Source organism: Notechis scutatus, chromosome 2, assembly GCF_049901735.1.
Source record: "Notechis scutatus isolate UNSWTSFEM ecotype Mainland chromosome 2, rNotScu1.2, whole genome shotgun sequence".
In the NCBI taxonomy this organism is placed as follows: domain Eukaryota; kingdom Metazoa; phylum Chordata; class Lepidosauria; order Squamata; family Elapidae; genus Notechis; species Notechis scutatus.
Window position 1 is genome coordinate 171,052,401 of NC_142010.1, and position 26,932 is coordinate 171,079,332.

Below are 26,932 nucleotides of genomic sequence, written 5' to 3' on the forward strand. Positions count from 1 at the left end.
AACTGAATAGAAATATTTGGCTTTTGTTCATTCTGATAAGACTGAGTGCTGTGGGTTTTAAAGTACCTGTATCTGGTGATTTGAGATCTTTAATTCTGGCTGGGGTGACACTTCCCTAGCTGGTGTGCAATCTGGAATTCTCTGGGACTTTTGGATTCTGTTCAAAGAGTAGGTGCTCAAAGGCAGGAGGGCCTTTGTACATCATATGCTCCAGTTGAACCCTTTCCTAGATAGGGAGTACTCATGCCTTAATCACCTCCCAATTGAACTATTTCAGTGAACTCTACATTGGGAATCACTTGAAGAATAGTTAGAAGCTACATTTGGTCCAGAAGGTAGCAGCAGCATGGCAGTAGCTGGCACACTTTGTACATCTGGGTATAAAAACTATTGTTGTGTGAGCAGCAGGTTCTCAGTAGGCTTCTGGCTAAGGGAGTGCAGGCTTGAACATCATTCCAGAAATTGGGGGCAGCCACAGAAAAAGCCCCTTCCTAGTCCCCATAAGATGAGAAAATGTAAAAGACGAGACCTGAAGCAAGCCCTCCCTATGGGAGCATGTGGGAGGTACAGATGTACTTGGTAGAAAATCCCATGAGGGATTCTGACCCTGTAGAGCCCTAAAGGTGACAACTGGCACCTTGAATTGCACCTGGAAACCTACTGGGCAAATCAACATACACTATACTTGGGCTGCTGCACTCTGGATGAAGCTTCCAGATAATCTTCAAGGGCAGAATAGAGTTTGTTGCATTAGTTCAACCAAGAAGTGACTGAGTGAGCATGAGTAGGGCCTGCCTCCTAATCACTATAAAACTTTAAAAATTAAAATGCTGATAGTTCTCTAAAATCTCAATAGCTGTGCTGGAAGGGGAAGATTACCCCACTCAAAGGGACTGGCTGTATAAAGTACTCCAGAATGGTAACTCAGGCAGAGACACAAAAGAGAGTCTTCTATGGGTGGGTTTTTAAAAATATTATTAGGACATCCTCAAGGAAAATCCTTTGGGTGCAAAAAGAAGGCAATATAATTCTAGTTTTAAGTGAAAACAAAAAAGAAAGCACCTATTAACATTTGAAAAGTACTTTAGCTAAAGGGAGATGTGGGGTTAAGAAAAATAAGGGAAGGAAGGAAGGAAGGAAGGAAGGAAGGAAGGAAGGAAGGAAGGAAGGAAGGAAGGAAAGAAGGAAGAGTTTCAATGGGCTGCAAATTGTATCTTCCGCTATGATCTTCTTGTCAAGTTAGCCAGGTTGACAATTGCCTGGCAGTCATTCTTACTGGCTTTCATTCCCAGTATCATCACAAGTAGCCCCACGCTTGTGACACCCCCCAAACTATTTCATATGTTACAGATAACAGATAATCAAGAGTTGGAAGGGACCTTGGAGGTCATCTAGTCCAACCCCCCCCACCCACCCAAGCAAGAGACCCCACCATTTCTGACAAATGGCAGTCCAATCTCTTTTTGAAAGTCTCAAGTGATGACGCTCCCACAACTTCTGAGGGAAAGCTGTTTCCTTGCAGTCCTGTCTAAAAAAAGACTGAGAATTGCAGGCAGTCCCTCAAGCGAAGTGTTTCCAGGAGGAGGCGGAGTAAAGGCTTAAGGGAGCCAGCCGCCAGCCATGCTCTCGCTTCGAAGACAGAGCCAGCCAATTCGGCAGCCGGCCAAGGAAGCGAGGAAGGAGGGACTGAACTGGACAGGGAGCTTCTGTGTACCGATCGCGCGTCTCGAGGTAAAAAAAAAAAAAAGCAGGGCAACTGCAGAAAAGCGGGAAGAAGAAACGGAGGCAGGAATCTAGCGGGGTTGCATGCCAAGGAAACTGCAGGACGAAGAAGCACAACCCAGGTGGCGATTGCCCTGGTTTCGCTCTTATAATGGCTCCTATTGAATTGAACGGGAAGGCAAGTCAATCGCTCGCAGTTGGGAGAAAGTCCAAAACTTGTACTCTGCGCCTCCCTTTTGTTCCCCCTCCACCCTCTCTACATCAAGGATTCCTTAGCTACGAATCTAATTCGGAATATGCGCCCTCGCGGTTAACTTCTTTTTTGCTCAGTCGACCGGCAAAAGTTGTGCACACGTGTCCCCTGAAACGGATTTCTAAAACCCAGGGAACACAGTGTTTTTCAATCCCGGCAACTTTAAAGAGGTGTGGACTTCAATTCCCAGAATGCTGCCTTGGGGATTTCTGGGAGGGGAAGTCCACACGTTTTAAAGTTTGCCGAGATTGGGAAACACGGAATCGGAAGCTAATAGTTCCTTTTCAAAAGTTGCATCTGATGCAACTTTTACTACGTCTCTCAAAAACTTGGGCTCTTGAATGAAACAGGGTACATACAGTTAGTCTGAAAAGGGTTTCCCAGCCTCCTAACTTATTTTTGTGGTAAGAATTCATCAGGTATGTGAGATGGGTTGCTGTACAAGTCTAATAAATAAATTCAAGGCATTAATGAACATACTCTTAAAATAGCCATAAAAAGGAAGGTATTATGGTCATACAGAGTTTTATTTTGTGTCACAGAAGAGAGGTCGGTTGAATCCCAGTATGAGTGTCTTTCAAATTAAAATTTGAATTAGGATTTCGTGATTCTTAATACTTACATTCTTAGCTGCTTACACTGTAATTTGAATTCTAGAAATGAACTTATTGGATGGTATTTTGTAGTTAGAACATAGGTGCTGAAGGAACTAAAGAATTGCTTAAAAAGCTAAAGATGGCTTTGACAGCTATTTCATAGATGCAGGAGATCCCAGTTAAGATGAAAAGTGCAAATGTAAAAAGAAGTTGCTCTGGTTTACATGCAGATACTCCTAAGTGCATTTTTTTGCATCTTCAAATGCAATAAGATAAATTCTGCTATAACATTTAGAATTGCCATTAATTTTCACCCTCTCATAGACAGGGCTCATACCACATGGTAGGGTAAAATAGAATTTGATAGTTTGTACATGTAGTTTTTGACTTACAATCATTTGTTTAGTGACCGCTTGAAGTTACAAAGGCACTGAAAAAAAGTGACTTATGACCATTTTTCACAATTATGACCCCATTGCCCTTTGATCAAAATCTGAACACTTGGCAACTGGTTCATATTTATGACGGTTGCAGTATGCTGAGGTCATGCGATCGATCACCTTTGCAACCTTCTGACAAGCAAACTAAATGGGGAAACCAAATTCACTTACCAGCTGTGTTACTAACTTAACTGCAGTGATTCACTTAACAACTGTGGCAAGAAAGGTCATAAAATGGGGAAAAACTCACTTAACTGTCTCACTTAGCAACATAAATTTTGGACTCAATTATTGTCGTAAGTCGATGACTATCTGTAGTTCAGGATATAATGCAAAATGTCTACTGGCCACTATATTGCAGTAGTAAACCAAAATTCTGAGTGAATGGCTAGGATTGCATATGGTATTAAGGGGGGAAAAACCTTTATTGCTTAATAAGTTGCATAAACTCAGATTCAACCAACTTCAGTGTGGCTCAGCAAATCAGACTAGCGACTGGCAATGTTCTTAGGATGTTTACCATTAGAACCTACATTTGCCCAGCACATGAAGGAGCAAAAATACAGCACTTGACTCATAAGATGTTTGATGAAGAATAATACAGTATAAGTTATCACAGCTGGGGAAACAGTATATCAACTTGTTTCTGAATTAAATAATATAATAATTTTCTCCATAAATCCTCTAAAGCAGACCAGTAACATTATCGGTACCATTTGATAGGGCAGGTGGATAAAGTTTAAAAATAAGACCTATATTTTCAGAGGACAGATTGATCTTGACCAGCTGTGGCTTAAAAAGTCTCCCGTAGTAACCTTGTGACTAACATGAATATTTCATACAGAGGGTATAGCACAGCATTCAAAGACATACAGTAAAATGGCAACTGTTAATTAGAGAAATTAGACCACATTTTAAGCTACCAGGTAGGTCTAATTTCAGGTTACGTCTGAGGCTTCTGCAGATGCTTGTATCTTTTAATTTTGGAAAGCACCATATACTACCTTTCGGCTTCTATCTGGAAAGAAAGACCATATTTACTAGAAATGAAAATGATTCTGACTTTAGCATGAGTCACCACAAAGACAATTTAGGATAAAAGAAAAAGTCACCTGCCACTTTCTCACCAAATTTGAGGTGCCACTTCTATTTTAAAAAAGAAACTATTATGCAAGTTCAAGTATACATTTTTTTCTTCCTGTATGCCATATTTTGTACATTTTTTCTGTAGCTTATAATAATTATTAAACGTAACAAATCTTATTTAGTTTTGCTCAGACTTATAGTAAAGGATTCCACCAAATAATGATTCCAAATAAATTATTAGGGAAATAATCTATCCTTTCCCTCCCCCTAAATATAGCTGGAATAATTTTAGGCTGATTGTGATTGGGTGGCTTCCTGAGCAAACTTCACTGGTCCTCAGTCCTTTAGACAATGTTGAGGAAATAATCCTTTCAGCTTTGAACCTCAAATGCAGGAAACCACATTACAGCAAAAGGAAAAAACTCGAAGGCAGGGAAAGGCAAGTGTTCCCTTTGTGGGTGACTAAAGATGGAGGTCAAAATTCCTATTAATGGGGCAGTAGAATGCATGCTGCAAGAGAAGAAAGATTTGTTCTGGTTTAATATACATTGCAGCAGAGTTAGCAATACATATAAAATACATGTAGCCTCGTTGGCACAGTGGTTAGAGTGCAGTACTGCAGGCTACTTCTGCTGACTACCGGCTGCCTGCAATTTGGCAGTTCAAATCCCACCAGGCTCAAGGTTGATTCAGCCTTCCATCCTTCCGAGGTGCGTAAAATGAGGACCCAAAATTGTTGGGGGCAATAGGCTGACTCTGTAAACCGCTTAGAGAAGGCTGCAAATCACTGTGAAGCGGTATATAAGTCTACGTGCTATTGCTATGTAGTCCTTGATTTACATCCACAATTGAGCCCAAAATTTCTATTGCTAAGCGAGGCAGTGGTTAAATGAATTTTGCCCCGTTTTATTACCTTTCTGGCCACCGTTGTTAAATGAATCATTGCAGTTGTTAAATGGGTAACGCGGTTGTTAAGTGAATCTGGCTTCCCCATTGATTTTGCTCGTCAGAAAGTTGCAAAAGGTGATCGCTTCACCCCAGGACACGGCAACTGTCCTAATAAAATACAGGCCAGCAGTTGCCAAGGGCCTGGATTTGGGTCATGTGACATGGGGATGCTGTAATGGTCATAAGTGTGAAAAAATAGTCATAAGTTCAATTTTTGTCAATGCCTTGGTCACCTCAAATGGTCACTAAACGAATTGTTGCAAGTCAAGGACTACCGGTAGGGTAGATTCTACTGATGTGCAATCAGGCAGCTCTGAAACTGATCTCAGGTCCGGTTTGAAAACCTGGTGTGGAAATGCTCCTGCAGGTCTGTTATTTCCTTGTTTTGTCTTGTTTTCCTTGCGTGCCTCTTAACAAACCCCCTATTTTGGAACGCTCGTCCTTAGGACACTGAGAAAAACGTATGCCTGGCTGCTGTGACGTAGACATGATCTCTTTGCCGTTGCCTGATGGGGACGATGCAGTGGGAGTTTGCCTCTTAACCTCTGCAGAGCTTGAGCTGAAGGAGCACCTTTCTTTCCCACCCAGAAGCCATCTCAAGACCAAAGTAGACTGCAGTGCCAAAAAGAAATACACCTCTGCAAAGAAGAAGGTACTGATTGTTCATCAGTGTCTATTATCAGGTGAAAAAAAATGGTTGTGCAGCTGAGTTTCTTCATCCCACTTGTACTTGAATCATAAATGGTGATTCTGACTTTAGTGTCATGACTGATGTGCCATATTATTGCAGATGTGCCAAATTATTCCAGTTTGCATGTGAAAACGAGGGATGTTCTGCCCTCTACCTTCACTGCAATCCTTTTATAGGCAGGATTAAAGATTCCTGTTTAAAACAAACAAGCAAAAAACAAAACCCCAGGAATGGAGACAGGTACATACAGCATCATAGATTTCTGTTTCTTGGTTACACTATAGCAGGATGGTGACGTTCATGACTAGAATTTACAAAAGAGAATTGATATCACAATAACTTCATATGGTAAAGTGTTTTTCTGATTACTGTTACCGTTTCTGATCCCCATTTACTTCTTCTCTTTGCCTATTCTTTAAAATTAATAAATTCTGTCTATATCTGTCTAGCTATCTGTCTGTCTATCTATGTCTGTCTGTCTGTCTGTCTGTCTGTCTATCTATCTATCTATCTATCTATCTATCTATCTATCTATCTATCTATCTTCAACACAAGTTGGTAAACATACCTAATACCTCTTCCTCCCCCAATTCTCCCCACACAAGTGGGTTCACACAAGTGAGTGACTAACCCAAGGTCACCCAGTTGGCTTTCAACGCCTAAGACACGGAGTAGAACTCACTGTCTCCTGGTTTCTAAGCCAGAACCTTCACCACTACACCAAGCTGGCTTTCAACAATCCTATCATCGCCCTCTGTTTCTTCCTCTGGCTCTATGACTTTGTCTGATTTCTCCAGTTACTATCTGTCACCCTTTGATTATCCATCTGTCATCTTTGCTGCCCTATCTGCTTCCTCTTGTCTTGGGATCTTGGTTCATCCTTTCTATATTTTTCCCATTTGCTGCCTGAAAAATTTATCAGGCGTAAATGGTTACTTTGCTGAAGCCACATTCAACATTATTTCTTCCCAGGTTTGAAAAGGTTGAAGCTGGTAAGGCTGTGGCAAATGAAGCTTTGCTTCCTGGCTCCACACACCCATACACTAAATCATGAACTAAATTTAAAAAGAAATGCATACTGTATCCTGTCAATACATTGTGCCTATTCAGAAAGATGTGTTCAAATCTAGACCAAATAATCCACATTTATTGCTGAAGGCTGATTGCAAAAAAAAGTCTTTGCTGGGAGAATCGGGAGGAGAAGCATGTTCTATACCAGTGGTTGCCAACCAGTGGGCCTGGGACCACTGGTGGTCCCCGAGAAAATTTTGGTGGTCCGCAGAGAAATGTCACCCCCCCAAAACAATTAATCCAGACTGTGCGGGAACACAAGGCTGCGCCTCCCACATGGACCATGGGAACACAAGGCTTGCATCACTTGCATTACGAATAACATGAGGTAGTGAGGGGTGGGGGGAAAAGGATGGAGTGGGGGAACTTGCCCCACTCGCCCCACATGCCTTGTCTGGCCACCGGGCTGCTTCTTTTCTGCTTCTTTCTTCTTCTGCTTTTGGCTGCACACAAGGAAAGCAGCAAAAGTCTTTCTCTCCCCCAAACTCCGCCAGAAATGAGTCTTTGGGACCCTGCAAGGCATCCTGCTCCAAGAGGCTGCGCTGGAACGACAAGTCTCACAAAGACTCATTTCTGGCGGAGTTTGGGGGAGAGAAAGAAACACTTCTGCTGCTTCTGCTGCTTTCCTTGCATGAAGTCAAAAGTCTCTCTCTCTCTTTCTCCCCATGAGAACAGAGCTGGAAATGGTATCCTGCAATCCCAAATAAAGAATGATCGATCGGTAGGAAAACGGGGTGGGGAATTTTCCTCCAGACCTTTTTTGGGGGGATTTTCCCACGGTCTCTGGTCCGCGGGATTTAAAATTATGCGGTTTGGTGGTCCCTGAGGTCCAAAAGGTTGGCAACCCCTGTTCTATACCATTTAGAGTAGTCCAATTTGAAAGAAGTACCTGGAGAAGGGGTATTGATTCGTTAGAGATGATCACCAAGTCACCATCTTCCCTTTATAACTTGATTCCAGTTCAAATAAGTTGGACCGGAAGTTTTTCAGTTTGCAAGATTTGGATAGCGTTGCCTATATGAATGCCTTTTAAAATTATAAGAGCCTTTCAGGTCTACCCCAATAAGGACTACAGGGCCATAAAAAGGGAATTTTGCCTTTTAAATAAATACAAATCTCTTGTCTGCACAGAAGGAAATCAATTTGCTTAGTCAATTACAAAGTGGGTTCTTTTTGTTGTTGGGATGTGACGAAAGCGCACGCATGCCAGCACCCACAATGCAATGTGACCTGCCCCCCTGAACATGCATGCACAACACACACACCCGCCCCCGCACCGTGCATGCACACACCTCCCAGCTGATGTTCAGCCCATTTGAGGCTGTTTTTGCCCTCCTGGGGGCTCGAGGGAAGCCTCTGCAGACTTTGGAGGCAGAAAAACAGGCCTTCTGGAAATACCAGAAGTGCCAAAACGGGCCCGTTTTTCGGCCTCCAAAGGCTGCAGAGGCTTCCTTCGAGCCCCCGGGAAGGTGAAAACGGCCACAAATGGGCCGAAAATCAGCTGGGAGGTGTGTGCATGCACGGTGCGGGGCGGGGGGTTGTGCGTGCATGTGCAGGGGGCAGGGCGCATTGCATTGTGGGTGCTGGCATGCGTGCGCTTTCGTCACATCCCAACAACAAAAAGGTTCGCCATTACTGTCCTATATGGATCTAACATGAATTACATTAATTAGACAAATTCAAAACTGTAAGCATTGGTGAAGCAATGCAGCACAAAGTGCTTGCAATCTGTATTTGCTGAGTTAGCATTCTGCTGGCTGTCATTTGTAGGTTTTGAATTTCAGGCCTCAATGCAGATTATTCAGAGGCCCAGCCTTTATATTTGCTCTTAACCTTCCCTCTGCCTCCTTTGCTGTTGTTTGCAGGCGTTTGCTCTCTTTGTGAAAGCTAAGGAAGTGGAAGTGGACATGTCTGCTTGCCCAAGGGAAATTTCCTGGAGATGCTGCCAACAGACTTTCAAAGATCTGACCGGCATTCACAGACATGTGGCTTCTCAACATTCAGGTGATGTTGGGCAGCAGGCATCATTGATCTTAAAGCAGATGGCCGACATCGGAATTAACCCTGCTTCTGTGGATGAAATGTCTAGGCCCAACAAGACTCCAGACAGAAACCAAGAAGTGATCTACAAGCTCCCAGATATAAGCCACATTGATCCTAATGAAATGAAAAGGTAAGAAATAATTACCCTGAATTTGTTCTGTCTTCACTCATCCCACTTCCTAATGATTGACAATCTTCTGCTGTGCTGGTGATTATCACTCATCTGTCATCTAGGAAGGCTCTAATCACAGAAAAACTGATGATCTGTCCATGATTGAGGAGCACGTTCTTGGGAATTATCACTGCTACCAAGGACTGATAGTATTTTATCTTTGATTGATCTCCTGTTCAAATGCCCTTGCCCTCTAGTTAGTTTAGCTGTCATGGCTAGGTTTTTAACACGTCCCATTTATACCCCTTCATTTTCCTTAAGGAAACTATTTCTTTCCTGAAAATATAATGGATGACTATAAAGGATTAGGGATGGTTCCTTGAATTGAGTTTGATAAGTGGTTACAAAACTGAACAATTAATATTTGGTAAGTAATTAAGAGTTGAACATTTCAAGACTGGGAGGTGTTTTATGAACATCAGCTTCTTCATTTAAGGAAGGAGAAATGGAGTTGAGGGAATGGAAGCAGGGCAGGAATAGGCTCTTCTTAAAGTCTTGTTGATGTACTCAGGTTACCATCCATTGCAAGGTGTTTATCAAGCAGGGGCTCTGTCTGGGAAAATGAGGACCAATAGGATGGTTTGACCTGAAGGATGAGCTGCACAATTTTCTTCTCTTTTTAAAAACTTGGGAGGTGACAACAACTCAATCCATCATTCTCACTAATACTTTCCCTATATATGAGTGACCATGGTAGTCCTTGATGTAGGACCACAGTTGAGCCCAAAGTTTCTGTTGCTAAGTGAGAAAGATGTTATGCAACCATTCTGTTCTGACCAAGGCTTCCTGAGACTGTAATTAAGCACACGCTTAGTTAAAACAACTCTTGTTTTCTTTCAGCGCTGGGAATTATGTTCATTCCCAGCCTGTAATGAGTCCCAAACAGTCCCTCGAGATAAGCACCCACCTTTCTCTCCTTTGAATTGCTCCCAACAACTAAAGTGCCAAATGAACTATAAAAACCAACTGAAGTACAAAGTCCACACAGAGCTTCAAGGTTTAATCTGAACAGAACGAACGACTTTGCTTCCTTTTTCTACCTTTGCCTGTCCTTTATACCTTATGGAAGGGACAATCACCTCTAATCCTTACTCCCGAGTGGCCCCTTTTTTCTTAGCTGCTCTTGCCTTCTGGCAGCTCTGCGCACACGCGCACTGGGAACAGGCTCCCCTTGTTCCTCCACCTCGCTGCTGCCAGAGGCTCCAAAGGCAGCACCCCACTCCCAGATGGTCCTGGCCCCATCTCTGCATCAGACGCAGGACCCTCATCCGAGTCCTCCCCAGACTACCGAACTGGTCCCCGTTCTTCCCTACTGTCCGATTCCGCTGCCGTCTGCACCGGCTGCCGGCGAACCACAACACACTCTTACCACAGTTGCTAAGCCAATCTCTGCAGTTGTTAAGTTAGAAACATGGTTGTTAAGTGAATCTGGCTTCCCCGTTGACTTTGCTTGTCAGAAGGTCGCAAAAGGGGAAATCACATGATCCCAGGACACTGCAGCCGTCATAAATGTGAACCAATTGCCAAGTGCCTGAATTTCAACCATGTGATGCTGCAACAGTCATAAGTGTGAAAAGCGGGCATAAGTCACTTTTTTTCAGTGCTGTTGTAATTTCAAACAGTCACTAAAGGAACTGTTGTAAGTTGAGGACTACCTGTATTCTCTTTTTTTTTTCCTTCCAAATTCTCTGGGTCTGTAATCATAATGCTTGTAATCGACGTTTGTGACTTGCCGCAAAAATCTGAAAGGTAGGAGAAGGAGAGACAAAATGGTTCAAAGGGAGGTGTGTGTATACGCATTCGTGCTCGGAAATACAGTTTACTACCCGAGCAAAGTTAAATAAAAATAAAAATAAAAATGCAATGCTTATGACATGGCTTTTTTTCATTGCATCAATCAAGAGGCGAGACACAAAATCACAAAGTGGACACAAGGCAAGAATCTAGCCCCAAGCTGTTAAGGGGCTTGTACTTTCAGTCATACAAATCTAGACTTTTGACACTTAACTCTTAGAATGGCTTAGAATGAATGAGCTGGAAGGGACCTTGGAGGTCTGCTAGTCCAGCCCCCTGTCCAAGCACGAGAACCTATACTATTTCAGATAAGTGACTATCTAGTCTAGGGCCGGGTGTCAAACTCAGGGGCTGGATCCAGCCTGCAGTTCCTTAGATCTGGCCCACGGGGCTGCCCTGGAAACAGTGAAGGACCGACCGTGAGCGACCCTCCCGAACTCTGTTTTCACTGGCAGAGCACTCGGGCCACCATAGGTGTTGAGCTGGTCACGCCCACCCCAGCCCCCGAGGTCAAACACAACCCTGACGCGGCCCTCAATGAAAACGAGTTTGACACCCCTGGCCTAGTCTCTTTTTAAAAACATCTTCCTTCCCCTCTTTTCAGTGAAGATGGGGAAGTTTTGCTATACTATTGCTACTGCGAGGTGGCCGATCCTGTGGGGCTTTGTGTGTGGCAGGAGGCCTTATGTCAGCATCTGCATCTAACTGGCAAGGTAAGTGATTCAACACTCTCCCCTCTTTGAAATAACCCTTCTCTCATCTGAGCTTTAACTTGAGATTTTAATTCATTTGTTTATATTCTTTCTTACGCACATAGTCCACGGTTTACACCCATTCCTTTAGTGACCATTCAAAGTTGCGATACCTCTGCAAAGAGTGACGTAGGACCCATTTTTTCACAATGATGAACCATTGCAACATCCCCGTGGTCACACGATCAGAATTCGGTCACTTGGCAACTGGCGTGTATTTATGACGGTTTCCGTGTCCCGCGGCCTTCTGACAAGCACAGTCAATGGGGAAGCGAGATATTACTAACTTAATTGCAGTGGCTTCACTTAATCACTGTGGCAAGAAAGGTCATAAAATGGGGCAAAATTCAGTTAAGAACTGTCTAGCTTAGCCGTTGAAATTTTGGTGTCAGGGCTCCGGCAGTTACCCCCATTTAAATCATGAGTCTCGAGCCAAACTTCCAAAACTTAAAAAAGGATTTATTGGGAGTTGACATGCCGGCACTGCCTGGGTACAGCCGACTCTGAGGCACATAATTCATTGTCACCCTTGTCCCTGGTTTCCCCCCCACCCCCTTGGGTGTATCGTAATTCATATTCTCCAATGGGACACATCCATAGCCAAGAGTCATTAATCATGCTCTCCAGTTAGAATTTTGCGCGACAGAAACTTCGGTCACCTAGTTACTATCTTTGAAAACATTTATGGAATGCAACTTCGGTTTTGCAAGCGGCTGCACTGCTGCCCCCTCCCTTTCTGTTGGCAACTCTAAAAAGACCATAGAAATATTTTATGAGTTGACATTTGGGCTCAATTGTGGTCCTAGGTTAGGACTACCTGTATATATTAACAATGTTAGTTATATTAAACACCATTATTTGGGGGGAAAGCAGGTATAGTTCCAACAAATCATCAACATCAGCATCATTATGATAGACAGCCTGGCAATGGTTCTAAATACCTTGACTAGAATCATCCCTGACAGCAATTTTGGAGGAACAAGATAGCAATAGGACTTAGACTCATATAATGCTTTACAGCCCTTTACAGCCTTCTCAAAGCGGTTTACAGAGTCAGCCTATTGCCCCCAACAATTTGGGTCCTCATTTTATCCACCTCGGAAGGATGGAAGGCTGAGTCAACCTTGAGCCTGGTGGGATTCGATCTGCCAAATTGCAGTGGGAGTAGCTTGCAGTACTGCATTCTAAGCACTGCGCCACTGAGGCTGCTGCACCATCGAGATGCTGATTCATCTCTTGTTCACATCCAGACATTATGTAGGGAACAGGTTCACAGCCTTTTCTGGATTTGTCTAAACAAACCAATAAATAATCAAAATGTCAAGGGAACGCATGTGTCTCCTGCAAGATCTTCCAGGATTTCAGTAGCTGTCAAAATTTTACTGGGTTTGTACAACTTTAAAAATATTGTTTCGTTTTCAGAGTGAAGCAGAGATGTTCGTTGGGCACCGTAAGGCAGGGATCTCCAAACTTGGCAATTTTGTTGCCTCAAACAACGGTGGATGGGAAGAGAGCTCCTTTTGTTGTTTTTTTAAGTGTTTCCTACAAATCAAGCTCAGGAGCAAAGCAAATAGCAGCCAGCATCTCCAACACAGATACAGAGCAGGTTTCATTAGACAATCGCAAGATAATTCTTAAGAATATATTAAGCCTCTCCCTTTCTTGATGTTGCCTTTGGTTTGAATTAAATTTAGATGCCGCTGAACAAGAACAAATTGTAGGTTGTGCGTAATTGAAATGTTGTGCATACTTTCTGGAGGGTAAGTCCTAGTGAATTCTGTTAGGATCCCTTCTGAATATACAGGTAGTTCTCGAGTTAAGACCCCAATTGAGACCAGCATTTATGTTCCTAAGTGAAACATTTGTTAAGCGAGTTTTACAACCTTTCTTGGCAACAGTTGTTAAGTGAATCATTGCCATTTTTAAGTTGATGTCGTGGTTGTTAAGTGAATCTGGCTTTCCCATTGACTTTATTTGTCAGAAGGTCACAAAAAGAGGATCACTGCAACCATCATAAATATGAATCAGTTGCCAAGCATTTAAATTTTGATCATGTGACTCATGGGGATGCTGCAACAATCGTAAGTCACTTTTTTCAGTGCTGTTGTAACTAAATGAACTGTTGTAAGTTGAAGACTACCTGTAGACAGCAATAGCAATAGTACTTAGACTTATGTGCCGCTTCACAGTGCTTTCCAGCCCTCTCTAAGTGGTTTACAGTGTCAGCCTATGGCCCCCAATAATCTGTGTCCTCATTTTACCGATCCTGGAAGGATGGAAGGCTGAGTCAACCTTGGGCCTGTTGAGATTCGAACTGCCAAATTACAGGTAGCCGGCAGTCAGAAAAAGTAGCTTGCAGTACTGCACTCTAACCACTGCGCCACCACGGCTCTTGGTTGCATATTTTGTAAATGACTCTTCCTGCTTGGCTTCTAGGTGCGAATTGCTTCAGAAGGAATTAATGGAACTGTAGGTGGGAGCAGGACATCTACTAACCTATATGTGGATGCAATGCTATCTCACCCGCTCTTCAAAGGCATTTTGACAAAGGAAGATTTCAAGGTGAGAGCTAGACAAAGCAATTTGACTGCCTTGTGACCCAACAATGACCTTTTTTTTTCTTCTTCCCCAAAACATTTGCTTTGTGAATTTTTTTTAAGTGGTAAGAATGCACGGTTCTCCCAGGTCCTATAGCGAAAGAAATCCCACCTGCTTTCTTCAATAATTTCAGGCCCATATCTGAGTCTTCTACTGCCCCACTGATGGGATGATTGGCAACCCAGCAAAAGTGCTTCTTAGTTGATGTATTGTTTGTGTAGATTATGAGTTGAGAACTGTATCAAGTCCAAGGGCTGGATATATTTCTATATATGCTAAGAGGCTGATGTCAGCAGGTGGAGTTTTGGGAAAGGGAACTACTGCTGTCTGACCACATATGTTCTTACCCTTGAGGAGTATATATGGAGCAACGGAGAAAGGCCTTTGGCTCCATGTATGATTTATTTCATCTTGTGTGATATTTCTCTGAGGACGTGAAAAGGAGGAGGGCAATGATCTCCCTCTTCCTTTTCCTGGGTAGAGAGCTATCCTTCATCTTCAAGAAAGAACAGAGTGCATCTCCATCTTCTCCTGCATGGATAAGGGCTATGTAAGAAATAAGGAGCTAAAAGTTTAGTTTTGAGTGTAGGTGTTCTATTGGATCATTCTCAAGTGTGCTCCTGATGGTTTCACCCACTCCACAACCTACCTTGGCAAAAAGGAGGAACCAGCCAAACTGTGCTTAGATAATTTCACCTGGAATGCATGCAAACTTAGCTTATCAAGGGAAGAACATTACTTGACAGCGATGGTCTTCCAACTTGACAGCGTTAAGACTTGCAGACTTCAACTCCCAGAATTCCTCCTCCAGTCATGTTAGCTCAGGAATTCTGGGACTTGAAGTCCACAAGTCTTAAACTTGCTAAGTTTGAAGACCCTTGCCTTAGTGGATTGTGTTAGGTCTCCAAGGCAATTGTGCCCTTCAGGAAAGCACCTATAACAGATAATCAGAGTTGGAAGGGACCTTGTAGGTTATCTAGTCCAACCCCCTGCCCAAGTGGGAGACCCTACACCATTTCTGACAAATGGCAGTCCAATCTCTTCTTGAAAGTCTCAAGTGTTGGCACTCCCACAACTTCCGAGGGTAAGCTGTTCCATTGGTTGATTGTTCTCACTGTCAGAAAGTTTCTCCTTATTTCCAGGTTGAATCTCTCCTTGTTCAGTTTCCATCCATTATTCCTTGTCTGGCCTACAGGCGCTTTGGAAAATAGCTTGACCCCTTCCTCCCTGTGGCAGCCCCTCAAATATTGGAAGACCGCTGTCATGTCTCCCCTGATCCTATAAATGTCTTCACTTTGAGTGTCTTCTTCACTCTCAAACAGGACAAGTGAATTATTTAGAAAATCAAACCTTGTCAAACTTTATTCAAGACTGTTGGTTCTAAATCTGTTTGACTAAATTAAGCTGGAGGTGGGCCTTTCATAATCATTGATTTTCTCACCTTTGATTTCCAGAGGATTGGGGCCGATGGGAGGGGAGGGGGTGATGGGGCAGGGGAGATTATTGACTGTCTTAAACCAACATGACAACTAAAGTTTCCTGCAACTGCTTCTTTGTTTCCTTCCCTTGATTCCTCAGACCAGTGCAGGAGGAGGCCACTGTTTCCCAGATCTTCGAATTGGTGTGTTTGAAGAAATAGTGCCTATGGGAATTCACCCAGAAAAAGTCTCTTACAAAGAAACTGGTATGGAACTGGTCATAGGTGATCAGGGTTTTTTTTTTATGTCAAGGGTAGAATTCTCCCAGAGTACTGGTAGTCCTCGACTTACAACGGATTGTTTAGTGACCTTTTGAAATTCAATGGCACAGAAAAAAAGTGGCTTATGACCGATTTTCACAGCTGCGATTATTGCAGCATATAATCACATGATCAAAATTCAGGCACTTGGCAACTGATTCGTACTTATGATGGTTGCAATGTCCCGCGATTATGTGATCCCCTTTTGTGACCTTTTGCAAAGAAAAGTCAATGTGGGAGACAGATCCACTTTACAATCCTGTTAGTAACTTAACAACTATGATTTACTTAACAGTTGTGATTAAAAAAGGTCGTAAAATGAGGCAAAATTCTCGTAACAACAGTATCTCTTAACAACAGAAATTTTTGGCTCAATTGTGGTTAAGTCAAGGATGACCTTTAATTTCTTGGGGAAACAAAGGTGCTGTGAAAGGTGGAATAAAAATATAAAGTGGGTGTGGCCACTGTATTGTCTCTCTCTTCTTCCCGCTCTTTTTTTTTTATTTTCCATCCGCTTTCCTCCCAGCCAATGACTTGACATGGGGAACTCAGAACATTTTTGCTGGAAATCCAAACTCATCCCTTTTGAAACGGAGCCAACTGTGCTTTACAACAATCAAATGGGAGACAGTAATCTCAAGGAGCAAAAAACAGCCGGTGCAGAGCAGGATTAAACTCATGTTTGAAGTCTGCTATTATTTAGAAAAAAAATTCTGGAATAAAGTAGGATTTGCTGAGGAGGTTGTGTGTGTGTGTGTGTGTGTGTGTGTGTGTGTGTGTGTGTAAAATATGCAAGTTTGGCTCACTGCACAGACTTACCTTCTTAATGTCTTTTAATTCTTGGTAGGAATCCGTCTGGCTCCAAAGGATTTTCATGCAGAAGTAGAGAAATACCTTTCTCAGGGTCATAATGCCCAGATGGATACAATTTTGCTGGACTGCAGGAACTTCTATGAAAGTAAAATAGTAGGTAGCCTTAATTTGGGTGTGTTGTTGTTTTCTCCTTGTGGATTTACACACCTGAGATTGTATGAATACATAATAGAAACTGTGCATGGCACATACATGTCCATGTTAAGAGGCTTTTAAATACCAGTCATGGCCTGTTCCTCCTCCTGTAAGACCTGCCCCAACTTAGATTCTTAGGAGAGAAAGACCCTCAACTTCATTTCATTGAAGTGATAGGTTATTTTACTACAGTTAAGTGGTTGCGGTGAAAGTAAAGCTAGATCTTGCAAAAGGTTATAATTTCCCCCTATCCCTGGCCCTCCCCACTTGATCAGTTCAACAGTGTCCAATAGCATCCCAGTTTGATGTTTGGGGAGCCACGTTGAAGCTGGGCACTTCTCAAAGTAATTTCACATTCCGTTCCCAGACCAGGTGTCTTTGGAGGCTGCTTTATTCTGGTTTGACCCATCTGGTCCCTGTCAGCTTGTCTTCCTCCCCCATTTTCATGTGTCTTCTCTCCAGCCCAAGCTCTCCCAAATTCCTTTCCTCCCCCATCGGTTTAAGGCAGGATGCCAACAAAGCGAAGCAGCTGAACATGGCAGACCTGACATCTCCCTTTTGTTTAAACTTTTGAGGTGTATAGCCTGTTTTTTAAAAACTGGGTTTTTACATAATCTTGAAGATGGAAGGCAAGATACAGTTACCAACTTTGCAGATGACACCAAGTTAGAAAGATTGGTTAACTCTTTACAGGGCAAAACGAATTTCCCTTCAGAGGTCTGGACACTGAGTCCTATGCAGCAGTAGCGATAAGGGTGAGAGATCCTGCATCTGGTAGGAAAAACTGAATGCATCAATACAAAATTGGAGAAACCAGATGAGGGGCAGTGTATGTGAGTAGGAAATACCAGTAGACCCGTGGTGTTATATAGCAAAAAAAGACCAGTGTAATTCTGAACTGCTTTAAATCCTTCCATTCCCCACCATCCAGTCAGAGCCGAAGAAGCTTCTTGGATGAGAAGTGAAATGCCTTCAAAGAAAAACCAGAAAGTCCAGTTGCCTCCTGAAAAACCACCTTTGGGACATTAGCACTGGGAGAATTATCAACATATCAGGCTTCAGCCTCCAGGCAGGGCTGGAACTTTATTCAGTCCAGCTCACCCGCACTCTGTTGTAATTAATTATGAATTATGTACTCAAGATGAGCAGCTATACAATGTGAATGTTCTCAATGAATCGTTGTACTTGTGGGCTACAAATATCTAAAATGAAGAGAGAGTGGACCTATGTTGGAACTGGGGACAGGAAAGAGCCAACCGGTTAAAATGAATGTGCTGGTTGAATGTTTGGATATATTTGTATGAGAATTTGCTGTTAAAACAACTATGTTCTGAAGAAATCCAGCAATGAGACACCGGGGTGCCATAATATCTGCATTTGTTCCTGTTTTATCTTTTAATATCACAGGTTAAGTAATTTTTTTTTTTTAATTGCAGGGGCATTTCCAGGGCTGTCTGGCTCCCAACATTAGGAAATTCAGCTACTTCCCCATCTACATAGATGAGAATCTGGACCTTTTCAGGGGCAAGCGCATCCTGATGTACTGCACAGGAGGAATCCGCTGCGAGAGGGGCTCAGCCTACCTCAGGTCTAAGGGGAGTCATCTCAGGGGAGAGGACATGACTTGGAATTGGACAGGTGTAGGACATTTGCACACTGGACAGGTGTAGGACACAGCAGGATTTGCACACGGCATTCATAGTTTCCCTGACAGATCTAACAGGTCCAATCTTCTGGAAGTTACTTAATTATGAATGAAGTCAGACTCTAGATAGCCACAAATTAATCTGCACAAAATTGGCTCGAAGTAATTACCACTACTGTTCAAAAAGAGCTGGAAGAGAGCACCTGCTCTTTCACGACCTGTGATGGATGAATCATTGCAGTTTAGATAAAGATCAAAGTTATCCTTTAATAACTTTGTGGGCCCAACTAGGCATTAAACAGATGCCTTTGCTCAGTGCAGGAAAAACAAATGGAGCAAATCTTGCCCTTGCTGCAAAATTTATTCTGCATATGGCCATTCTACTGAGGAGCAAACAGCCAAACCAGGTTCCAGAATTTTATGTAAAAGATAAGCATTTCCCAACCTTCTTTGTGGTACAGGTGAAACTCGAAAAATTAGAATATCGTGCAAAAGTTCATTTATTTCAGTAATGCAACTTAAAAGGTGAACCTAATATATGAGATAGACTAATTACATGCAAAGCAAGAGAGTTCAAGCCATGATGTGTCATAATTGGGGATGATTATGGCTTACAGCTCATGAAAACCCCAAATCCACAATCTCAGAAAATTAGAATATTGTGAAAAGGTTCAATATTCTAGGCTCAAAGTGTCCCACTCTAATCAGCTAATTAAGCCATAACACCTGCAAAGGGTTCCTGAGCCTTTAAATGGTGCACAAGGAGCAGGGATGATGGCAGCCTAGAGAGGATTGTCAGGAAAAGGCCATTCAAAAGTGTTGGGGACTTTCACGAGGAGTGGACTGAGGCTGGAGTCAGTGCATCAAGAACCACCACACACAGACGGATCCTGGACATGGGCTTCAAATGTCGTGTTCCTCTTGTCAAGCCGCTCCTGAACAACAAACAACGTCAGAAGCGTCTTACCTGGGCTAAAGAAAAACAGAACTGGTCTGTTGCTCAGTGGTCCAAAGTCCTCTTTTCTGATGAGAGCAACTTTTGCATCTCATTTGGAAACCAAGGACCCAGAGTCTGGAGGAAGAATGGAGAGGCACACACTGCAAGATGTTTGAAATCCAGTGTGAAGTTTCCACAGTCTGTGTTGATTTGGGGAGCCATGTCATCTCCTGGTGTTGGTCCACTGTGCTTCATTAAGTCCAGGGTCAACGCAGCCATCTACCAGGAGATTTTGGAGCACTTCATGCTTCCTTCCGCAGACGAGCTTTATGGGGATGCTGACTTCATTTTCCAGCAGGACTTGGCACCTGCTCACACTGCCAAAAGCACCAAAACCTGGTTCAATGACCGTGGGATTACTGTGCTTGATTGGCCAGCAAACTCGCCTGACCTGAACCCATAGAGAATCTATGGGGCATTGCCAAGAGAAAGATGAGAGACATGAGACTGAACAATGCAGAAGAACTGAAGGCCGCTATTGAAGCATCCTGGTCTTCCATAACACCTCAGCAGTGCCACAGGCTGATAGCTTCCATGCCACGCCGCATTGAGGCAGTAATTGCTGCAAAAGGGGCCCAAACCAAGTACTGAGTACATATGCATGCTTATACTTTTCAGAGGTCCAATATTGTTCGATGTACAATCCTTGTTTTATTGATTGCATGTAATAGTCTAATTTTCTGAGATTGTGGATTTGGGGGTTTCATGAGTTGTAAGCCATAATCATCACAATTATGACAAATCACGGCTTGAACTATCTTGCTTTGCACGTAATGAGTCTATCTCATATATTAGGTTCACCTTTTAAGTTGCATTACTGAAATAAGTGAACTTTTGCAAGATATTCTAATTTAACAATAAAAACGGGAGAGTTTTGTATCATGGAGATCTTGTGCACTCCAGTTTTCCTTTTGTCTTTAGCTAGGAGGGGAGGGAAGGAGTTTGATTCAGAGATCTTTGTAATTAATAGCCAGGCTGTTCTGGCGATTTTGTCACTTTGTTCAGTCTTAGTGTTTTGTTTTCACACTCCTGGGTCAATCTCTGAAAAAACAAGTTCTCCAAAACAAATTCAGAGGTAACTAAATTGCTAACTCTTGTGAGGTCACAAATATACATTATCCACATTGACAGAGCAGTATTGCTCTTTTTAGACTTCAGTCTTGACTCCTGGACTGCCTGGACAAGTCCCTGCCGTTTTCTTGGCAAAGTGCTGGAAGTGGTTAGATACTTGCCTGCTTCCTAGGTCTGAGAGAGAAGGACTGGCCCCAAAAATCACCAGGTTGTCTTTGTACCTAAGGTGGGACTATAATGCACACTGTTCCAATTTCTAGCCTGGTGCCTTAATCGCTCCATCTGACTGGCTTCCCTGACAGTTCTGTAAATTGAAGTCTACACACCTAGAGCAGCATTGCCCTAGAGCAGGGGTGTCAAACTTGATTTCTTTGAGGGCCACATTAGGGTTGTGTTTGACATCAGGGGGTAGGGGGACAGCTTGACGTCAGTCATGTCGGGAGCAGCTGTGGTGGCCAAGTGCTAAGGCAGACTTCCCTCAGACCCTCCCTCCTTCTCATTATAATTTCCTTCCTTCCTTTCTTCTTTTTCCTTCCCTCTTCATTCTTTCTTCTTCCTCCCTCTTTCGTTCTTTTTCCTTCCTTGCTCTCTTCCCATCTTTCCTTCTTTTTGCCTTTCCTCTTTCCTTTTCTCCTTTCCTGTCCCATCATGGATGCTCAAGTGCAAAAGGGAAAACATTTCTCCTTTTGTTTTTAGTTTATTTTGCTAGGCCTCTGCCAGTGAAAAGCGAAGGACTGGCCCACGGTGACCCGGGACCCTCCCGAACTCCGTTTTTGCTGGCAGAAGCACGATGGGCCGGTCCTTCACTGTTTCCTGGGCAGCCCCGCGGGCCAGATCTAAGCACCCCACGGGCCAGATTCAACCCTCAGGCCTTAAGTTTGACACCCATTCTAGAGCTAGGCCTCTGAGCTCATAGGCAATGGCCTAGCATGATTCTAGGTTAGTTTTTAGGATATGGAACAGGTTGGCTTCTGCTGTTACAGACTCTAATACTTCTCAGTCTTTGTTGAAAAAGAAGAAAAACGTAGAAAATTCCCCCCTTGCTTGGTTTATATATGCTCTCATGAAATAAATCTTTCGTAACAAAATAGAGCCAAGTGATATAGTCCATGTGTTCTGATAACCAAACCTGTGGTAGATTGTAGAATCTTTTGTTGGCTTTTCAGAATTTCAAAAACTATATTGGGTGTGGTGTTGCTTTCAACCAGGGTGTATGCACAGAAGTGTACCATCTCAAAGGTGGCATCCACAAGTACCTAGAAGAATTTCCTGATGGGTTCTACCGAGGGAAGCTTTTTGTTTTCGATGAACGTTATGCCATTTCCTCAAACAGTGACGTCATTTCAGGTAAAATATATTCTTTTTCAGTCTGAGCGGTACATTTGCTATATGCATCCTGTAAGCCAGGTATTTGCAAACTACTATAGGAGGGCTCCCTCCTGCTTGGCCTCCTTCAATTAGCTGCCCTTTGTATGAAGAGCAAGATGGCTGGGCCTAATGAGAGGCTGCAGTCCAGTTCATCTAGTTGGGAGAAATTATTTGGAAGTACCAAGAGTTTTTTCCTTTATACTTGGGGTTTTTTTTTTTAAATGAGAGACTGACTCACTGCCCATATCCTTCATCCTGGCCTACATACTGACTATGGCTTGGGCAAAGACAATTAAAACTCAGAATGGACATTCTGTACCTCATTAAGTTACACACTTGCTCTTCCCTCGAGTGTTTTAAAATGTTGAGTTTGGACCAGAGAAATTCAAGTTCACTTATCTGCCCTTCTTCTATCATGGGAAAATGGAAGACAAGCCATATTTTTCAACTAATTTGCAATACAAGGTTGTGATTGTAGGAATATGATAACCTTCATTTTAATATACTGAGTTTAATGGACTTCAGATACAAGGGGCATTTTTTTAAACTTGTTCTTCAATCCCATTTAAGGTTAATTTGCTAAACGGAGGTTTTATTGCCATTTTTAAAAAAAATATGTAAGTACTGTGTTTCTCAGCGAACACAACCCACCCCAATAATAAGCAAATCCTAAGTTTTTTTGGGGGGTGGGTGGGCCTAATATTACCCTTACCCCGAAAATAAGACCAGGGGATGGGCATGGCCAGCACGAATGGTGGCGCGAGTACCGGGGGCGGGGGGCAACTGTTCGGCCACAAAGAGGGGCAAAAGTCATTCTGCGCTGAAGCAGAGGCATTCCGAGCCTTCAGCGTATCCCAGGATTGCAATGCTGAAGGTTCGGAATGGAGCCGTTTTCATGAAAGGCAGGAAAATGGGGAGGGGAATTTTCCTGCCTGTTATCCATTCCTCTTGCAGCAGAGCCTGCAAGGCTTGTTGTGGTGTTGCACTCATGAATGGCAGCACCTCTGTGAGCTTCATCACACCGCTGCAGCTGGCATCCTGCTGTGAGCGGCTGCACCCATGTATCCAAACTCGCAGCAATGGCACAGCAATCCTTAAGAGGGTTGTGCTTGAAGAGGCTGGGCCAGTGTGACGAAACTCACGGCAATGCCGCTGCTTGCATGCGCAACGCTACAACAAGCCTTGTAGGGTCCCTGGGATACGCTGAAGGCTTGGAGTGGAGCTGTTTTTGCGAAAGGCAGGAAAATGGGGAGGGAGAGGGAGCTTGAGGAATGGATGACAGGCAGGAAAATTCCCCTCCCCATTTTCCGGCCGTTCGCCAAAAAGCCTCCATTCCGAACACTGAAGTTTTGGAATGGACGCTTTCTGGAGAACGGGAGGAAAACGGGGAGGAGGAATTTTCCTGCCTGCCATTCTTCCCTCAGTCTGTGCTAAGCTTGAGGAATAGCTCCTTTCGGCCTTACAGAAACAGCCCATCGGAGAGGCAAGGATGCACGTGGGGTGTTCCTTTCGGCCACTAAAGAAGCAGTCCGGTGGAAAGGCAAGGCACGTATGGGGGAAATTAAGACACGCCTCAAAAAGACGGCCTAGCCGTTTTTTCATGGGTCTAAAGAAAATAAGGCCCTGTCTGATTTTCTAAGAAACACGGTACGCAAAAGATGTATGCTGATACAGATGACCTATAATCAGATTTAACGGACAATTGGATTTAATAGATGTGCCCTCCTTTTGAGTCCATTAAATTAAGGCTTACTGTAAAAGGAGAAGCCTCTCGTGACTAGCGTAAGCTTGCAGAATAATTATGGGGCCTAAATGCAGTACATAATAACTAATGTGGAATGTTTGTTTTAGGCTAAATGTGCTATGTGATCCCAACAACTGTGCTCATAAAGCACAATTTATGACTTAGCTGTCCCAATTAATCCCAATCCATTGTGGTTTACTGAATAAACCATGGATGGTAATTGGTAGCTGTATGAACCCAATCATACTCTGCCTAAGATCGTCAGAAAAATAGGGTCAGCAGTAACCATATACCCCTAACCAATCTAATCTTGCTTTCCTCCCCTCCAGCTTGCCGTTACTGTGGAACACTCTGGGACCAGTATCGTCTTTGCTCTACTCAGCTCTGCCGTCAACTTGTCCTGACATGCCAGCAATGCCAACAAAAAGGGCTTACAGCCTGTTGTCCTCTCTGCCAGGAGAAAGGTCTTACACTGGCTTTGGCACCTTCAAGACAAACCTTCAAAGAGGAATGTGAATGTACAGGGACCCGGCAGCGGGTACCAGTGGAATGTATTTGACAACACCCTGAAGTTATACTCCCTCATGATTGCATGAGATGTGGTTCTGAGGTGTGTTTTAATGGGATTTGAGGGAGTTTAATCATGTGGGACAGTTGAGCAGCTCTTCAGTTCCAGCTGCCGTCGAAGTTTCAGGGCGTGATTAGATTCCTCTCAGAAGAAATTGCACTGAGGACAAGGATTCAACCATATTTAGAGTCTTCCACCAAGACAGCTTGAGGTTCTAACATGTGATGCTTTAGAACGGCCTAATTTACAAACAATGAAAGAAATAGAAAAATGGGTCTCAATTCAACAGGGGAGGCTGTAATGCATTCGCCATTAATTTTAACAAGTTGCATAGAATTCTGTGCCAGTTATGAATGCTGCCCACTAGCAGTAACAGAACTAATGGGAGGTCATTTGTTGACTGTGAGTTGGGCTGTATTGCAGGGTTAAGACGAGCTTTTTTCATCCTGAGGATTACACTTTGGCCCATAGGAATTATGGTTGCTAATATTATATAATTAGAGTAAGAGGGGTTCGATCTTTTGATCCATTTTCAGGAGTGTTAGGGACAGGTGCTCTTTTTGCTCCTTAATTCCCATAAAACAAGTCAAACTTGCCCCAGTTTTAGGGAAGAGATGTTTCAAAGTTTAAAGGGCATGTTCAACATCTAAAATATCTCCTGTCTGTAAATAGGAGGAAGCTTTATGTATACTGCCTTAAATTGCACAGAGATATAATAATAATAATTTAATAATAATGTCATCCTTTTTGCTGTTTTAAATCCTCCAATCTTTCTTTGGGTGAACAATGAGTCCAAAGATTAAATCTATGCCTGTTCCTGGATGCTCACCGCTCTGAATCATTACAGGTTCTAATAATACTATGAGCATCAATGGAAATTCACCATGTTCCTTAGCTGTGGAACTCTCATCTCCATTTGGGGAGGGCAGAATATGACACTGTCAAGTGGGAGACACAAAATCAAATGGTACCCCCATTTGGCAAGAGACAAAATCATATTTCTATGGCTTCAAGTTCCAGCCATTGTCTGCAGAACGTAAGGAAGGTCAACCTCCATCGAGGAAGTACTGAAGACTTCTGCAGCGAGAAGAGGTGTAGGGAGATTGGCAAATCTTGCCTAGGTACTAATTACTCTGTTCTTGCAGAGCAAATGGACTGGAATGAATCCAGAGCCTCAAATAAAGCTTGCAAGCATTATATCCCATGCAGCTTTTTGCAAAAGCATGTTAGATCAGGGAGACTATCGCTACGAGATAGCGAAACAGAAACATAATACAAAAATAAAATGTTCACTTTGCAAGCATAAAGAGGCCTGACACACCCTTGTGTGATTTATCAGATTTAATCTATATTTTAACTTCAGTTCTTCAGGAAAATTAGAAATAACCAACATGCCATTCAGCAGCTGCCTTTCTTGTGACTTGCTTGGGACAGAGTTTCTCAACCATGGCAGCTTTCAGACTGGTGGACTTCAACTCCCAGAATTCCCCAGCCACCATCTTAAAATTGCCAACGTTGAGAAACCCTGGCTTAGGGAAACAGTGGCCTTACATATTTTTGTGCTGGAGGGCTGTGAGCTGCTTTAAGTATAATAGTTGATTGTAAGTGCTCAGTTGCAATTTAGGATTCTGAAGGTTGCTGGGCTGGTTGCAATTCTCAAGTCTTTAAAGTGATTATGTATATTGGGATGATAAAAATGCTGTCAAATTAGCCGAATCTTTCTAATTCTTTCAAAATAAAGTATTTTTTAACACTTCTGCTACATTTACAGAGTAGTATTGCTATTTTTATTGTTACTAACGACTCATGCATATCAGAGCACTCACACACGCACAAATCCATACAAAAACTAGGCTGTAATCTAACTATAACTTCAAGCTGTTCCTGAGCCATGATATCTTTCACCAGAATTCAGAATTGCACCTTTTATGATTGACAGGCTAAAACTTTGGATTACTCTTTTAAAAATAAAAATGTTATATTCTACCAATCAATAATGAAGACCTTTGCCTAAAATAACTATTTAATTTAAAATTTTCATGAGTAAGGGTGTCGTATGAAAAACAAGCTGCATAAAATCACCGCACATTTACTCTGCTCCTGTAAGCCATCATAAACCAATGCAAGCTTACAGACACATCTCCACAACCAAAACTACACTCCAGTTCGACACTTTGGAAGGATGGGTCCAGTCAGGTCTGCAAGTCGTCTTTTTCTCACTGAGGGGAAAAAAAAAACACAGTTGAGGTCAGAATACATGCCTTATGTATAGAAATAGGGAGGTCTATAAATACTCTAATATCTTGAATTTACAAGACCATCAGAGAGAAGGAAAAAGTCACCCCGGGTGCAACAATTAGAATACTAAAACCTCATCATTGAACAAACCTCACCAATTTAATGTTGGGTATTTAAAGAGAGAAATCAAATGTCTGAAAACACTAACCTAGGCTGAATTAATTGCCTGGGCTCCTTTTGTGCCTTTATTGTGGCTAATCAATCTTCTTGGAAAACGTATGTTTGTGAAGTACTAAGAACTATTACATCCTTTCCCCCAGGAATGAAACTGGAATTCCTAGAATTCTAAAAAATCAACAGTGCAATAGCTATAGCTATAGCTATCAAAT

General features: G+C 42.8%; 2 protein-coding genes across 5 annotated transcripts in view; one reads left to right on the forward strand and one right to left on the reverse strand.

Annotated features, from left to right (window-relative positions):
- Positions 1 to 1,560: 1,560 nt before the first annotated feature.
- Positions 1,561 to 26,069, forward strand: TSTD2 (thiosulfate sulfurtransferase like domain containing 2). Its single transcript, XM_087957392.1, has 10 exons — positions 1,561 to 1,731; positions 5,492 to 5,697; positions 8,673 to 8,980; positions 11,421 to 11,529; positions 14,005 to 14,130; positions 15,745 to 15,850; positions 16,752 to 16,870; positions 18,349 to 18,505; positions 21,832 to 21,972; positions 24,067 to 26,069. The coding sequence occupies exons 2-10, from the start codon at positions 5,509 to 5,511 to the stop codon at positions 24,294 to 24,296; spliced, it is 1,485 nt and encodes a 494-aa protein (XP_087813518.1). The 5' UTR covers positions 1,561 to 1,731; positions 5,492 to 5,508; the 3' UTR covers positions 24,297 to 26,069.
- The window catches only part of TMOD1 (tropomodulin 1), a 45,303-nt gene continuing 44,002 nt past the window's right edge, over positions 25,632 to 26,932 (reverse strand). For 3 of the 4 annotated variants that reach the window (XM_026672930.2, XM_026672931.2, XM_026672932.2), the window contains one exon: positions 25,632 to 26,524. In XM_026672930.2, the coding sequence (XP_026528715.1) occupies positions 26,460 to 26,524 (65 nt within the window). In that variant the 3' untranslated portion in view covers positions 25,632 to 26,459. The remainder of the gene's footprint in view (positions 26,525 to 26,932) is intronic. The other variant, XM_087957393.1, reaches the window with a different exon arrangement.